General features: G+C 43.0%; 1 protein-coding gene across 4 annotated transcripts in view; it reads left to right on the forward strand.

Annotated features, from left to right (window-relative positions):
- WNT11 (Wnt family member 11) overlaps window positions 1-15802 on the forward strand; it is a 34579-nt gene extending 18777 nt beyond the window's left edge. For 3 of the 4 annotated variants that reach the window (XM_063393715.1, XM_063393716.1, XM_063393718.1), the window contains one exon: window positions 9479-15801. In XM_063393715.1, coding sequence (XP_063249785.1) covers window positions 9479-9653 — 175 coding nt within the window. In that variant the 3' untranslated portion in view covers window positions 9654-15801. Of the gene's footprint in view, window positions 1-9478 lie in introns of all 4 variants that reach the window. The other variant, XM_063393719.1, reaches the window with a different exon arrangement.
- The last annotated feature ends 1683 nt before the right edge of the window (window positions 15803-17485 follow it).

Raw genomic sequence — 17485 nt, forward strand, 5'->3', positions numbered from 1 at the left:
TGCCTTAAATGAACAGGTTGTGTCAAAACAAAGTTGAATTCATTACAGATTTGCCAAGTAAAACATTATCCATGAGCTGAAATCCTTTCTAGGGACAGGGAGGTGTGACTTCTTCATCTAATCTTAATTTACAGTAGATTTCAACTTTTTATCCCATCTAGGGATGAAAAATATGTCAAGGTCCTGAATGATTTTTTTTTCCTTCTGAGGAAAGGAAAATGTGTGTTGCAGGCGTCCATTTATCCTGAGCTGGACAACAGCCATGACTGTGAACCTGCCAGCCAAGGGTCCACAGGAAGTGAGATTGAGTGAGGATTTAGAAGACCAAGATATTAAGGCAGGAGGGGATGACTTTCAAAAGGAACTTGTCAAAAAATACTCCTCATTCTCAGATACGGAAGATGGTGCTGGCCATGGGAGGGGAGGAGGGGGTGAGAGTCCTGTGCTGAGCTTCAGGCATCACTCAGGCCAAGTTTTAAGGTCATGTGTAGCTGGGCTTGTTTTCATTACAGTCCATCTGCAGCCTCCTGAGAAGATGCCTGGTGTCTCCAAATTGGCATGTGTAATACAAGCCATAGCAACTCCTTTCCTGGAGTAAATTATTAGAGGAAATAAATGTAAAATACACGGTGTGGATGAAGATTGGTCCATGCCTCCTGGGGGGAGCAGGGAAAGGGAGGGGACCTTCCCTAATCTCCTCTTCCCATGCATGCCTTTTTCTCTTTGCAATTTTTCTTTCATGAAGAGGGTGCCTAAATGCATTTTAAATGGGGTGGCTCTGTTCCAGCCTGCCGCAGAGCTGTAGAGATAATGCCTAGTGACAGGGATAAGGTAGAAGGAGTACAAAAGGAATGCTGTTAGAGAGAGGGCATGGCAAAATGTGGTTCAGGCTTACTCCAGAAAGATGTAAAATGCTCACATGGGAATAGCTCAAACATGTTTTTATTTAATGAGTCATGTCTTGGAGGCATTTGAATATTTTATCTTCATCAAAATTTTCTGGTGATAGATCCCTCTATTTCCAAGTAGTCTAGTTTTTAAGGCTAGTAAAGCCAGTGAAGTCAAAAAGGGTGGGGGTTTTTTTGTTGCAATCTCTCATCTCTCTACTCTCTCTTCAACCACCTTCCCATTTCCTTCCTGCTGGCTGCAGAGGTCAGTCCATGCCTGGGCTGTTACAGTGCAATCCCCTATGTCCACAGTGCAGGAGACTTTGATCTGGGCATCTCCAGTATTCTCCAGCCCTGGTTTCTGCCTCCGAAGGGATTCAGAGGGAGGAATATGCCATTAACACAGCCTTTTCCTGTTCCTCGATTAAAATATTCATATTGATGCATTTTTTTGTGGCAAAAAAATGAGCAGTTTTGCAGCATATCCAGGGAAAGTCCTTCTCCTCCTCCCTCTCCCCAAGGTCTGGTTCTTGCTCATAGCATGTTGGAAACAGGACAGAGGTTGATGGTAAAGTTGAAACACCTTGGATATGTTGGATTTCGCTGTATGCTACAGGAAACAATCCTGCACTGCCAGGTGGATGGAAGGGATAATCTAATTGGTGATCCTTCTGATGTGAGGGATCATATTATGTAGACTCATTGTGTGCTTTTCAGGCAGGAAAAGGAATTACTTTGTAGATGAACCATATGAAAATCCACTCAGAAAATGAGCCCCCCAGTTAATTAAAAGCCTTTTAGAGTCTTTCCTCAAAGGATTTCAAAGCCTTCTTCAGAACAAGCATGAAACATTTTCTAAGACACTTTGGACTTTCTTAGCTTGCTGAGATTTAGAAATGGTTTGGAAATCTGCATGCCTCCACGTGCTCAGGGAATATCCAGATTTCAAAGTCAGGGAACTAAACTCAGACCTGAGGTTTGATGCCGCTTTGAAGTGCTGAAAAGCTGATTAACGAGCTGATTTTTGCAACAGGTACCCCAATCTCCTGCAAACAAGACTTACTGCCACACTGACTCCAGCCAAACTCTGTGTGCTTATACACCACTGTCACACTTTCATAACCAATTAAAAAAGGCTAAAGAAGCGACGTGTGAAGCTGCAAGTAAAATTTTCAACACAACAAATCAATTACTGGGGAAAAAATGTAAACGCTCCCATTCTCAGAGATTTCTTGGACAAAAGCACTTTTTCGTCTTTTAACAAAGTAGTTCAGTTGCTCCTGCCTAAAAAAATCACTACCAGCTTTGAATAAATGAAAAATAATGGCAGATTACAAAATTGAGATCTCTTTTGTGAGAAAAGAAGCAAAAATATGAATCTTCCTTATAAGTGGAGTGCAATGTATCGTGTTTCAAAGGCTGTTTAAGACTCCTTAATGCATCCAATGAAAGGGAAATTCTGCCATGCATGAAGCCTTGCAGAGATAACAGAGCTGTTTATTACTGATCTTTCCCAGGGCAGTCTTGGAATCAAGCCGAATGTGGGAAGGAGCTCTCTTAGGCAGCAGCAATCAGGCTGCAATGTGCTGCAGCTTGGCTGGGCTGATCAGCCACCACTCCTCAGCTGTCTCACTGTGGCAAGGAATGGGGCCACTCTCTGGTGGCTGCTCCTTGCTCACAGATCCTTTCTTTACTGCAATATAAAAGATAGTCACAAATGTCTTAGGCTGGTATGGTTTCTTGGATATGAACATACATGAAGTTGGCTGAACATGCCTCTGCTGCTCAGTTTTCAGTGTTCAGTGGCAGCCCTTGATATCACTTCTTTCCTGCTATCCGCAAAAATATGCTTTGTATTGTGTGATAGTGTGGAGCCTGTGGAAGAGAAGGCTCTGGAGACCTTAAAGTCCCTTCCAGTGCCTAGAGGGGCTCCAAGAGAGCTGGAGAGGGACTTTGGACAAATGCCTGGAGTGACAGGACAAGGGGGAATGACTTCCTACTGCTAGGAAACACGGTTAGATGGAATATTGGGAAGAAATTCTTCCCTGTGAGGGTGTTCACTGGAATAGGTTGTTTAAAGAAGTGTGGCTGCCTTGTCCTTGGAAGTGTTCCAGGCCATTCTAGATGGGGCTTGGGACAAGCAGTGGAAAGTGTCCCTGCTCATGGCATGGGGGTTGGAACAGGCTGATCTTGGACTACATTGTCCCCCTGTACTGAGCACTGGTGAGGCTGCACCTGGAGTGCTGTGTTTCCCTAACTCCAAGGCAGACATTGAGGTGCTGGAGTGTGTCCAGAGAAGGGCTGTTTGAGGGATCTGGAATATAAGTCCTATGAGGAATGACTGAGAGTACTGACGTTGTTGAGTCTGAAGAAGAGGAGGCTCAGGGGAGACCTTATCACACTCTTCAACTTCCTGAAAGGAGATTGTAATAGGTGGTTGGTCTCTTCTCCCAGGAAACCAGTGATAGGACAAAAGGAAATGGCTTCAAGTTGTTCTGAGGGAGGTTCAGGTTCGAGATTAAAATATTTTCTTCAGTGACAGATCCATTAAGCATTGAAACAGGGTGCCCAGGGAAGTCACCAGCCCTGGAACTGTTTAAAAAATGAGTGAAATGGCACTTTGTGATATGGTTTAGTGGACTTGGTGATATTGAGTCGACGGTTGGACTTTATGATCGTGGAGGTTATTCCTGGCCTTAATGATTCTATTCTATGATCCTATGATCTCCAAGGTTCCCTTCCAACCCAAACCACTCTGTGATTCTTTGTTTATGTAGGCAATGAAATTTTTTAGCAGAAGCACTCATATGTAGCTGGGGAAGAGTAGTAGTTATGGGTGGACAACAGCATTTGATGCTTGTTTTTTGTTACAGCTTCTTTTATTTTCTGGTAGTGAGGGCACAGGATAAGATGAGCTTCGAGTAAGTTATAATGTGTTCAATGATGGTTGTTTTTGGAACAGTTATCAGATGTGCTGCCCTTTATTTGATGAGATCCGATAAATTCTGAATAAGAAATAGCAAATAATGCTTTTGTGAGCGTCCCAGAAGAAATGGAGGAAACCTGCTCTAACAAAAGATGTCCTTGTACATAGCAGGAGGGCAGGTGGACTAGATGGCCTTTAAAGGTTGCTTCCAACCCATTCTATGATTTTATGAAAGTCAGAAAAACATTCACTTTCTGTTCCTCCCACCTTTTTTAGGTGTTGCTACTTCTTTCCCAGGGCAACATGCTTGCATCTGGTGCCCATTTCAGTAATTAGGCCAGCTGTGCTTTTTTTTCATCTTAGTTAATGTTTGGGAAAGATTGAATTCTTTCTACTTTGAGAGACCTGAATTTGATCATAAATTTTCCTGAACAGGTTTGTGAATAATAATTTTTTTTGGTGAAAAGAATAATTTCACACAGTAAAATTGCAATGGATAATGAATCTAGCTGTCTTGAACATATCTAGTACCTCTGCAACCAAATGACATTTGAGTTAGGGAAAATTGTGTCTGGGAATGATTTTCCACGGACCTTGTTTTTTTCAGGAGTCACCACCTAGGCTGTTACTGAAGACATTTCTCTGCTCTTAGAAGCAGTTTCCCTAAACAACCTGTTCCAGGGTTTTACTATCCTCAGTGTTGGGCTTTTCTTAATGGAAATTTAAACTAAACATAATCTAAAATAAAACTAACATTTTTTGTCCTCTTTCCTTGGCATATAAAGATCATTTTTTCTTTCTCCTTATTGCAATAATCTTTCACAGAGGTTAAAAGACACCCCTTTTAACATACTTCTCTAAATCAGTTCCTTCATTGTTTTCTACTTTCTGAACTGCTCCTCTGGCTCCCCTGGGAACATTCCCACATTTCACTGGCTCTTTCTCAAAGTGTGTTGCTTACTTTGCACCTTAATCCACTGTCACAAAATGTCCTCAACTCCTTCTTCCCTAGCATTACCCCCAGATTTTTAAGCTTACTCTCCTCATTAATAAAAATACAGGCTAGTTCCAGGATCTCTTGACATCTCCTCACTGACATATGCTATGGATAACTCTTTCTCATACAGTTGTTTAGTGTCAGTCTCCAGTCATTCTTTGTGGATGAGAATGTAATTTAAAAGTAGATAAGATTCTGCCCTCAAAATCTTACATGAAGCTGTGACCTTGATGCATTTTTAGGAATGTCCATTTTGTTATATGTATCCTGAGGGATTTGAATTATTGTTGTCTTTCTTTCTTTTATATCCTGCTGCATTACTTGACATTACTAGAGCAAGGGGCACCAAAGAAAATAAAAAGGAATGTGATTTAAAAGAGAAAAAAATATTACAGAGCAGTACAGTGTTCTGGGATTTGGGACTGCTGGAGTTCATGAAGGCAGATGGTTTCTCTGTGGTCAGAAAAGGCTGAGGGAATCACACAGCCAAGGGGATGAGATGCTAAGGAAGGAACATCCCTTCCATCATCCCTAAAGCAACAGCACAGGTGATGGCAGTGTATGAGAAAAAGGACTACAGAAAGTGCTCAGATTTGTGTTTTACTCCTATAACATCACCTCCCTCATCCATGGGAGGTGCACTGGGTCAAGAAGGCAGTTGTTTGTGCCCCAAAATGACTTTTTTATGTCCTCATTAAAAAATCCTTATAAATAGGACTGATGGAGTGAGGTTCCAGTGGGTATTTCGTCCCTGTCATCATATGTTGTAATCGTGGGTGACAGCACAGAGTTGGCCTCAGTTTGAATCCCAGGTGCCAGCTGTGCAACCAAAAGAGTATGTGTACTTCTATCTGCTCATGGGGCAGAGTAAACAGGGATTCACAATGAAGCTGTGTGACATTGCTAAGTTGGACTTCATCAACTTTAGAGGTCTTTTCCAACCAAAATAATTCTATGATCTCCCCCTAGCTTTTAAAATTAAAATCCCCCCTCTCTATCGAGGGGAAGACTCTTAGAAGTTCTGGGGTGTCCTTAACAACCTCTGCTGAGGAGCCACCCCCATGATGAGTCTGTATGGTATATTGTAGTGCTTCTGCAAATGAGGGCTAGAAAGAGGAGATTTTGGACAGGCATATTGAGTGGGATTTGTCCAGCCAACACTGCTGACCTTCTCCCTTCTTAAAGAAGAAAAAAGCACTGTGACAATGTGAAAGCCTGTTCTTGAGCCAGAATTTTGGCTGGGATTACAGCTGGAGCATAATTTCTCAACAGTCTTCCAAGTGCTTCTAGGGGTTACAGTGTTGTGTTACGATGCAATCGCCTGCCTTCATGGTTTTTTCTCCAAGGCTCAGGAGAAGGGCATTTTTCTGAGTTTCTGGAATTGTGCTGGACCAGGCCCAAAACAAATGAGATTGAACTTAACCCATCAGTGGGAAGCCTGGTGACATCACAGCTGTAGGCTCTGAAAGCCAGTGTTCAGGGCAGCTTCTGTGGGTAAACTCTGGTCTTTGGAGTTCTTTGTCTTCCCCCACTGGGAAGACTGAGAAACTGCCTGCTTCATCCTGTTTAATGAAAAAAGAATCAAATTCATATCCAGGCATATGCTTTAAAACAGAAAACAAAATCTCTGCTTAGTGGCATTGTCAGGAAAGTTTTCTAGAAGCCCATATATATTTGTGAAGGGGTCAAAACTTTGTTTTGGCTATTCAACCCACCCATTCTGAATGTCCCCATTTCCTGACACCAAACTGAGAAAAATTTGAGGATTTGTTTAATAAGATTTTTCTTTTTTCCTTTTTTTGTTTCAGGCTGTAGGCAATGGGGAAGGTATATGGGAAGGCATATCTCCTACTAGATCCGCTTTTTTATTTTGTTTTTTTGGCAAACCACAGGAGTGAATGGAGGGAAAGAGAGAATCCCAGGTCCTAATACAGCAGGTAGAAGAGTTTTGCTTTCTATTTGAACGGGGTAAATATCACTGCTGTGTGCTTCGTATGTTTGGGGAGCAAATGTCCTCAGTGGTGAGCTGGAGTCAGAGTGGACCCATATTCCTTTTCCTGGCCATCTTAGTGAGCTCCCAGCATGAAGTGACATGGATGCACTGCACATCCCTCACCACACTTCTGCAGTCTCAGGGTAGCTCTTCCCTGAGATTCTCCTCGGGGTTGCTGTTCCCTGAGGTATGTAGGGTTTTCAAGCTTTTCTTGCTTGAAAGGTCCAGTGCCAGAGCCAAAGAAGACAGAGTCTGCCAGTCCATGTTTCCAGAGTTTTTTATTCTTTCATCATCTCGTAGTTCTTTCTCAGTTCTGCAAGGCATCCCCAGCAGAGCAGGACATGTGGCAGACTGGGTGGATGAGAGGGTCCTGGACTTTATGTACAGTCTCCCTGGTCCAACCACCATCCATAACATACTTTTTATTTACAAAATCTTACCAATACTTACTACCCATCTTAACATGTCATTTCTACTCTAAACCAATCCTTGTGATCCACCTCAGCAGAAAATGGGGGAAAAGAACAAGAACAAGGAGGAGAGGACCACTCCCCAATTCCTCCATCTTGCCTCTTCAAGCCCACATACTAAAAATCATAGATTCTACATTTACACTCTCTGATAAACTAACTACTACTTATTTTGAATTCTCTCAGCTTGTGATTCTTCATACACTGTGGGCATTCACTCCCATGGCCAGGGATCAGAAGCAGTGTCCTCCTGGGCTCTGTGTGAGGCTGGCTGACCCCCTGTACAGATCCCAGACCCCCCATGTCTGGTCTCCAAACCCTCCTGCCCAGGCCTCAGACCCTTCAGGGTGACCAGAGGGATGTCCTGGACTCGGACACTGCAGGTTCCCCATCCTCCCTAGGTGAACCTCCAGGAAACATTTCCCTCCACTAGCAAAGCTGAGTAAGGTTGACAAATACCCTCCCCTCTTCTAATGTCAGCACACCTATATTTGAACCTTTGCTCTGAATACTTAATGCATTTATTAACACATTTATGAGGAGTCATTTGGAGGTTTTTCGTGGAGGGACCCAGCTCACAGGGGCACTAACAAGGCCTTTGGTTCAGCGTTAGGCAAACATATTCAGTGTGGCTGCACACTTCAGCTTCAGTGGAGGCTTTCAAAGGTTTGTAAATATTTACATACACTCCAGAATGAGACTGAGTTGAGGGGGCCTTTAAACACTGAATCTGGAGAGGAATGCAGATCAGAATAACGAACAGGAGGCAGAAAAACTTAAAGAAGAGCAAGAACAAAATCTCAACACTTCACTAATCCCGTAACTGCTCCTAAAGCATTACCTTGTGAGCAATACCTATTTGTTTTCATCTACTAACAGTTGCTTAGCTCAAGGGTCCAACTTATGCTTCTCTCTCCTCTTCCTGCCCCAAAGCAGCCTTAGAATGTTTCTGTCCAAATTAGACACAAAATAGCCACACAGAATAAGATTTAGAAGAGATGTCAGCAATTACCCCACTCAATAAACCACCTTTCTTATAGCACTTTCAGAACTCCATCAAGTTCACAGCCCCATGGTGTTGGGTACATACCAAAAAAGGTGCAAGCATCTGACCAAACATGAACACTTCCATCCTGGGTTGTGTTTACACTCTGTGGAAAAATGATGTCTCTAGGACATGGCTCATCTCATCCAAAATTCAATGCCTGGTGCACTTTCATGTCCAGTGAATACTGGAGTATTTTAGGAAATGGGATAGATGATTTTTGAGGACAGATGTGAAATGGTAATCAATGGATCAATGAAAGAGATTCCTCAATTCCGGAGTTGCTTCTGAAAACCTCAAGCCATTCACTGGCAACCAGACAAAATGAGGGGACCCAACACGATAGCTGATTTATCCTATCGAGTCTGGCTTTAATTAAAAGCAGATGCAAAACAAGCAGTGAAAGTCTGTGTGATATTTGGTGACTTGTCATCCTGCCCTGTGCTCCTGACACACTTCTTGTTCCTGGCTCAGGACTCGGGGTGTTTTGGGGCCAACTGCCCAGCTGCTCATGCCGTGTTGGGAGAAAATCAAAAGGAAAAAAGGTGCACAGTCCAGCCCTTCTAGTATTGATTGTGATTTCCCTGATAGGATCAGTGCTGCATAGTGGCTGTAACAGCCTGATCAGGATTTTTCTCAGCTTGGGATCCTTGGCATGGAGCCTGTTCAAATACTATCTGGCTGTAGGCTTCCTCCTTTGCTCTTTTCAGGTTAGGCAGTGGTAGACAAATACCAGTGTTTGTTCTTCAGGGTGTCATCTTCTTCCAGCTCCTTTCAGACAGTTTTGAAACCTGCCTGGGAACACAGATTGTTTGGAATGATTAGTTCTTGTTGTGCAGGCATCCCGAGAGCTTTGCTTGTCTGCTCATGTGGGGGCAGCCTGGCCGAGCCGACAGGCACTCTGGATGCTGCCAGGCCCAAACTGAGAGTCAGCACAGGAGTGTAATGTTGTTTTGGGTGTCACAGCAGGTCGTGTGATTGCAGCCCGGGCCTTCCCCTGCCACCCTGGCAGGGGCAGGGGGCTGCTGGCTGGGTGCTCGCTGTGCTGGCTTCACCCAGTGCCTTCAGAGCTGTCAGGCCCAGCAACATCACACGGCGGTGGTTTGGGAATGCATTCCTGCAGGAATTTGCACTTGCTCACAGCATTTTCCTTCTTCCAGACAATGCAACAAGACTTCCAATGGCAGTGACAGCTGTGACCTGATGTGCTGTGGCAGAGGCTACAACCCCTACATGGACAGAGTGGTGGAGCGCTGCCACTGCAAATATCACTGGTGCTGCTACGTGACCTGTAAAAAGTGCGAGAGGACTGTCGAGAGATATGTGTGCAAATGAAAACTCTCCTCTGCCCACCTGCGAGCTGAGACGGCAGTGGCACCCCAGCACTACTCAGAGAAAACATTTCCTTGAGTAGACATCATTTATCTTGTAAAGACACAGACTTGAGGAGAGGTGGTAGGAGGAAAAGCAACAATCATCCCAGTAAAAATAAGAATGTAAAAAACCTCCCACAAAGAGACAAACCCACAAATGTTTCCCCTCACCAATAAAATACTCTCTGAGAAGACAAAACCTCATTTGGGATGGTATCTTCTTCCAAAATTTTTCCGATGGTTGCCAATGATGTCCAGCCATCCAGTGCCTTAGTATTCTGAGAAATAAATATAGAAACTTTCCCTTGGGGGAAAAAAGAGCAACATTTGTTTGACAGTAAGTAAGGCTCACACCTGCCTATGCCTTCTAGCACAGGTACTGAGTCTCCATTAGGACCATCTCAGATGGGAAAATGCTACAACTTTTCAGCAATAACTGCTTTTGTTGCCAAAGACTTAATTTTTAGCAGGGAATCATCCACTCTGAGTGACAAAAGTGAAGATTTCAGGTCAATCCCCTGGAATGAACAACTAATTTTAATCTTTCTTTTTCACAGGTCTGCAACTTTGAACTTATTGCTGAACGAAAATATGTCCTTAATTTGTCCAGGCTGGACAAAATTCAGCCAGAAAAAAAATCCCCTGGAACCTTGGAAGCAGGGAGAGTAGGATAGGCTGAGAAGGACTTTATGGGGGACTTGTCCACAAGACAGTAGTGGAGCCATTAGGATAAAATAACAAAGTGAAGTCCAAGTCCAGTGGGACAGTAAAGAAAAAAATGCAAGCTCCTGCTCTCTCTTTGCCCTTTGGGTGTGATACCCTTAGTCACTGACATTCTTTCACATTGACCCATCAAGGCCTAGGGGAAATATCCCACTGGCTTTTTCCCCCCCAAAACTAATGGTCCAACCTCAGGAAACTGCAGTGAGTGAAGTGGTCCTGGCTGTAGGGAGTACAGCCATGGAAGTCAGCAGTTATTCCCAGCAGGAAGGAATGGGAACATGCCAATCCTTCACGTGGCCCTGCCCTGATGCAGCAAAGAACCACTACCTGTGGCTGTACATATTTTCTTTTATATGCACATATACAGAAATATTTATATCTTATGCTTTCATCTACATTACTTCCTACATAAATATATCCTTATATTATAAGCAAGCATTAACAGTAGTATGAAATAAATGCTGAATTTACTGATGCAACAGCAAAATGTTAGAATATTGTTTCACTCTTCTACTTGTAAAGCAACTCTGATTTTCCTCCCAAGAATGGGAAAAGAGCATGGTTTGAGGCACTCACTGGTGTAGGAAAGATAAGTTTCTTTATTCCTTGCCTGCCCAGCCTCTTAATTTTGAGCAGAATTAGCCAAGATAGAGTCAAGACAATGAAACAGAACACTTGGAGAAAGGAAGAGTCACCATTGCTGTTTTGGTTTTCTTCATCAGCGATCACTCTCATTGGTAAAAATTCCTAGTGTGCCTGAGGAGCTTAACAACAACCATGGTTCATATCTCTCATGTCATGAGTAGTTGGCTTCTGGTTCCTGGAGAGGAGTTGTTGTGCTGGAGGTTTTAACATAGCCTAGGCTCCCTTACTGGCTTTGTTGGTTTTTGTTTGTTGTTGTTTGTTGTTTTCGTTGGTTGGTTTTGTTTGCTGATTTGCTTGGGGCTTTTGTTTTGTTGGTTTTTGGTTTTTTGTGGGTTTTGTTGGGTTTTTTTTTTTTTTGTTGGTTGGTTGGTTGGTTTGGGGTTTTGAGGGAGTTGTTTTTTTTTTTTTTTTTACTGGCTGTCCAGCCCTGTGTACTGATTATCAAAGGTGATGTTGGAGAAGGATGCTGTTCCAGGAAAAGAAGACAGCAGAGCTTCTGATGTTTTTCAGATCATTCTTGGGCACCCCAACTCCATGCATAATGCTGTGGACAGCCCAAAAAAATCACTCCTACACAAATGTAGAGGGACTGTGTCACTTTCCTAGGGGGAAATATGTCACTAACACAACAATCTCTCTCCTAATCCCCTTTTTTCCCCCACTCAGCCACTCCCTAGGGGGCAACTGCTTCTGATATGTCTGTGAGCAGCCCTTGGGAGGTGGAGGAGAAAAGCATCATGTGCTATAAGAGCAAAATTAGAGGTATTTTGTTCTCTTCAGCTACTTTGCTTTGCTGTAATGGGTTTGGTCTCCTTGCCTCCTTCCCTCCCCCAGTCATGAGCAGGCAAAAAAAGATCTTTCATAGTTTGTCAGTGGTTTGTGTTATTGTCACCCCATAAAAGCTGATGAACTAAAACTTCTGCGGTGTGGTGTGATGAGTGGTGGATGTCTTTAGGCTGACATGCAGACAAGCTGGTGGCACAAATCCCACTGCTCTCCATTGCCAGAATTTGGCTTAATTTGATATGTAAAGAAACGGCCTATTCTCATTCTTTTAAGGAATTTTATTTTTATTTCCATTTTCTAATGAAGCCAACAAGGCATGGATGTTCCGACTAAAGAAAAATCTGAGCATTTTGATGCCATTCTGTAATGACTCTTTTTCTTGCTCCCTTGCTGATGTCATGAGTCTTTCTGCTTGGTGAAAAAATAGTAAAAAGGAAGAAACGGTCTATACATTCCTGTTTTCAGCTGCATTTCATTCCTCCCATGTCAGACCTGTGATCCTTGATTGGCTTTCTCCTGTCAGAAGAAATCATCCCCTGAAATTAAAAGAAGTGAGTAAACCAATCAGGCATCTGCAGGTCCATCAGGTGAGAAAGAAACCCACAGTAGAATTTGAGCTATGGTGGTAACTCACACTTTGTCATCTCATACCACAGATGTCTGTTACTGAAGTGGCTGAATTGTTTGGAGTTTTGCAGTTTGGGGCATCCATGTTCAAAATCCCTGCTGGCTTCTCTAGATAATCCATCATGGGCTCCATCTGAACTTTGCTTCTTTGAAAAAAGAGTCTGTGTGGCCCCAGCCCATGTCTTAGGCTGTTAGTCTATGAATTAATAGTGTTACACTGCTTTTGCCATAACTTCTAAATTTCAGGGCCCTTTTCTTCACTGGAGCAGCTGCACAGTGTATCAGCAGTGTGCCCAGGGTGATGTTCCCTCCTGAGGGGAGAGTCATGCACAGGGCATGGTCTGATGAACTGCAGTCTCCCTTGTTACACAGGCTTGCTTCCTCCAGCAAACTGGGGTCATCTCATCAGTTTGACGGCTTTAAGCTGAAATAGGGAAGGTTTAGGTTAGATGTTAGGAAGAAATTTCTCCCTGTGAGGTTGGTGAGGCCCTGGCACAGACTGGCCAGAGAAGCTGTGGCTGCCCCATCCCTGGAAATGTCCAAGGTCAAGCTGGATGGGGCTTGGAGCAGCCGGGTCTAGTGGAAGGTGTCCCTGCCCATGGCAGGGGGTGGAGCAAGATGAGCTTCTAAGATCTCTTCCACCCCAAACCATTCTGTGATTCTATGATCTCTGTCTGGATGCTCTGGCATTTCCAATTTTTTTTTTCAGAAAATGTCTTTCTATGAGCAGTAGACAGTGCTTTCAGTTTTCCTTTCCTTTCAGTAGGAACTAGGAATAAAAAGAGTACCAATAACACAGGGCCATAATGGCAGAACCACTCATAGTGCACCTTTCTCCTTGCAACCTGTCTCTGATGCTTCACTCCTTGCATCAGCAGCAAAGCGCAGAGAGGCCAGAAGAGAAAAGTGCCACATCTCTCAATTTCAATTATTGATACAATAGGGATCCAAACCAGAATGTCCAAGTTATTTTTGCAATCTAGAGGAAGGTGTCCCTGCCCATGGCAGGGGGTTGTAACTGGATGATCTTCAAGGTCTATTCCAACCCAAACCATTCTGTGATTTTATAATTTTTTGTGTATCTGCCGTGTGAAAGATATTTGGGAGAACATTTTTCACAAAACAGATTTTGCAAGGAAAATACATCCCTCCTTCCCTTTTTCAGGTCTTCAGCACGCAGTTTTCAAGACTTTGCTCTGAAACACTGAGATCCTTCAGCTACTGCAGAAAGTGGCTTTAATTACTGTGAATGTCTTTGTCAGGTGATGCTGTAGTTCCCTTCTTATAATCTGTTTTACCACATCCCAATAGCTGATATAATTTGGCCCAGCTCCATGTAATGCTACACAGTACTGTTGATTTACACTGGCTGGCAAAATACATCTGATTTATTCCCACAAACACTATTATTCCACAGCCTTACACTATTAGCTGTGATGGAAACAGTCAAGCTATCCTGAAGAGTATTATGCCTTGTAGTATTTATTAATTTGAAAAAAAATCTGTGATTTAATGAAACAGTTTGGGCTTAATGTTATTTTCAAATCTGATGTTTTAGAACCTGTATACATCTGGCTGGCTTTGTATTTTTTGATTAATTCCCCCATTCTTACCCCTCCCAGTTTTATATCATTTAGGTTTCTCCATAAGGTAGGCAAATGCCATTCATTATAAAAACTCCCATCTGATTGTGTATTTTATTCTACAAAAATGGAAAGTATCTTGATTATACTAAAGCAGGCAGCCCACAATATTTCACATGCAGCTGGAAAAGTCCTTGGTGAGGGGAAGGGGAGTGAAAGAAGAAGAAAAAATCTGAATACAATTAGCAGTGTCTCTGTCAGGAAATTGATAAAAGAGTCCCTGAGGGACCATCCCCTTCCTGCTAGAAAATAGATCCCTGTAAACAACCATTATCATCCTCCAAGTGAGATAGACTTGTCCTGCCCAGCTCTGGGCTACCTGCTTTGGGGAAGGTGCTGGAAGGAGGCTCTGGAGGTACTTGGGAATATGGGGAACAAGAGGAAAATCCAAGCCTGAGATCAAGTGTTGTTAGACCTCCACCCCATGACAAAGGATTTGTCTTTCCCTGCATCAGACAGGGGTTTGGGAAACACCATTGTTTTGTTCCCAGGAGCAGATAGGAGCTATCACAACCATGACTTTCTCCTCTGCAAGGGAGATGGAGCAGAAAACAAGATTTGGGAGAGGGGGAGAAAGAACAGGAAACTTAAAATCCACCTGGGATTAATGACTTTAACATGTACAACATGTTTTGTTTTGTTTTCCTCTCAGGACCAGTTTCATCAGTCAGACAGAGTTTGATTAAATATCTCAGCAGACCTATGGTTTATTCATCTAAAGCACAAATTACCCCCTGTTCATGGAAGCAGCATTAGCTGTGTTTTCTAATTGTGTGAGCAACAATAATAATAAAAAATAGTAACAATAGAATATATTGTGGATTTTTTTTTTTACTTCCTCTTTTGTTGAGAATAAGTGGACAGTATTTTGTCTGTATTGTAAATTAAATGAAACTTAAATTTTAAAGATCCTTTCTGGGCTGTGTGGAAAGTTTTCTCTTTTTTGTGCTTTTAATTGGAATTTTTCAAGGTATTTACCAGCACCACATTGGCTTGAAATTTCTTTCAAGGCAGAAGAGGGCATCATGTAACTGCACAACTGCAGGAGGTGGGATATAAAGGGACATGCTGCCAGGACTACAGAGCTCAGGAGAAAGCCCCCAGATCCATAACAGAGTGCCAGAACTCTTGTGCTGCTGCCTGTGTCAGGACGAGCTTCAGACCTAAAAATTGTCATTGGCTGACTCCCTCTGTGAAGTCTACCCACTCACATGGCACAGCAACAGGGATGGCTCACACAGTTAAGGCTAAGTGTTTTCCTGAATTAGGGCCAAAGCGCTGAAAACCTTGGATAATCCAATCTCATAAATGCCAGTTATCAATAGATCTCTGTAAGTGTTAACTGCTGACAAATGGGCTTTTAAAAATAGAGACCCATGTTGCTTTCAGGTTTTCTAATTTGCTCAGTCTGGGATGAGGTCTGTAGCGTTGCTCAGTGGTGATGATGATGAACTGGAGAGAAGGTGGAAGTATAAAAATTAAGGTAAAGTTGGGTGATCACAATCCTGTGCTTGTCTGGAGATCTAGTGTGTGTGACAGCATAATTTCAACATCCTTGAGGATTGGCTGCTTTCTCAAAATTCATGCAGTGTTTCAGAGGAAAGAGGGATTTAAGATCCATTATTCTAAGAGGCATCCTTCTCCATTGTTTCTCAGCCTAAATTTCAAGTTTAAAATTATCCTAAAATAGTATGAAATTTAAGATGAGATTCTGTAATCTGTGTCTTTTTGAAATTATGAAAGCCATTAATAACAGCAACTGTGTCATCATCAAAGGAAACCATCTGGTAGGCATATTTCAAATCATAGCATGGTTTGGGTAGAAAGGGGCCTTAAAGCTCATCTCATTCCACTCCCCTGCCATGGGCAGGGAAACCTTCCACTAGACCAGGTTGCTCCAAGCCCCCTCTAACCTGGCCTTGAACACTTCTAGAGATGGGACAGCCACAGCTTCTCTAGACAACCTGTGCCAGTGTCATTCAAACATTCCCAGGTCAGCGAGGTCCATTGTGCACAGGGATATCCCAAACTTTCTCTGCTGCCTGCAGACACTGAAAACACACCCCACCTGCAGCTACTTTCCACTCAAGATGCAATTAATTTTACGAAGTGCTGCACATGTTGACCAGGGTCAGGCTTAGGCAGGAAAACTGTTTTGTTTTCTAAACTCCTGGTCTGTTTCTAAACTTTTTGCTCTCCTCATATGGCTCAGACAGATTAAAACCCCGCCTCAATGCTCACCTCTGCAGGTGCTTCCTTCCTTGCTGCCAGCAGCATGTGAGCTGTGGGGAGGTGTGAGCTGGAAGCACCTCTGCTTTTTGGGGAAGTGGGAGATGACAGCAAGCAACAACCTGTGCATCTACGCTTGAGAAGCAGCTCTGGAGTATGACATAAAATTGTTGAGATGACACCTGCAAAGAATGGCCTGATTTACGACAGCAATGAAACTCCCTAGCTTGTCCTGACTCCCACACATAACTTTTCCTCCACTGGATGGAAGACTCCTCTCAGAAGTTTGCAGTGAAGCATCTGGTGCCATTTGAGGCACTTCAGAGCTGTCCTCAGAGAATTCTCTGCCCTGCAGGGCTGGAAGAGGAACATCCAAGGGACGCTCATGGGCATTTTAAGTAGTACTGATGTTTAAGCAGTTCAATTCCACCCCTGCATTTGCTGATGCAAGGACTTGAGGACAGTTTCTTGCCTTCACAGCACTGATCCCAAAGGCTCTTCCAAGTCTAGTATGGACAAAAAAACCTGGATGACACTCAAAAATTAGCTGTGCAAAGCCATCAGGCTCATTCTGCTTCATAAGCATGATCTCATTGGCACTCATAGTCCGGATTTGACCTCCAAATCAGCAAGAGGGGCTTCTGAGTTAAACAGGACCTTAGTACAGAGTCACAAGCCTCAGCAGGAATTCATTGGGCAGGTTTTGGAGCAAGCTGTTCTCAGCTCTCTGCAATAAAGATATTTTCAGAGTGCAGAAACCTGGAATGCCTCCAAAGAGGGGATTGGGATAAGATGAATTATGTCTATTGGGAATTAGTGCAAGCTTTTTCATGTAGCTGTCCATTGAGCAGATGTTGGAAGTCAGGTGGGGCTTATCCTTAGCCTGATGCTTGTCATAGGGGTCCTTATGTTTTGATGTTTGGTTTTGTTATAAACCAAGCTAATTAGTTATTAAGTGTAGCTGGACTATTAGCATCAAAGATTGAGCCTATATAATTCTCATGCCCAAAATGATTACAGCTGGTATCTATTGTGTTACATAAATTGCTTAAAGACACTTCCAAATAAAACAATGGAAATGAATGAATAAAATCAAATACTGTAAACATGTGAATTTAGCTGGTTAGACTTACTTTTTCCT

The sequence above is a fragment of the Prinia subflava genome, chromosome 3 (assembly GCF_021018805.1).
Source record: "Prinia subflava isolate CZ2003 ecotype Zambia chromosome 3, Cam_Psub_1.2, whole genome shotgun sequence".
In the NCBI taxonomy this organism is placed as follows: domain Eukaryota; kingdom Metazoa; phylum Chordata; class Aves; order Passeriformes; family Cisticolidae; genus Prinia; species Prinia subflava.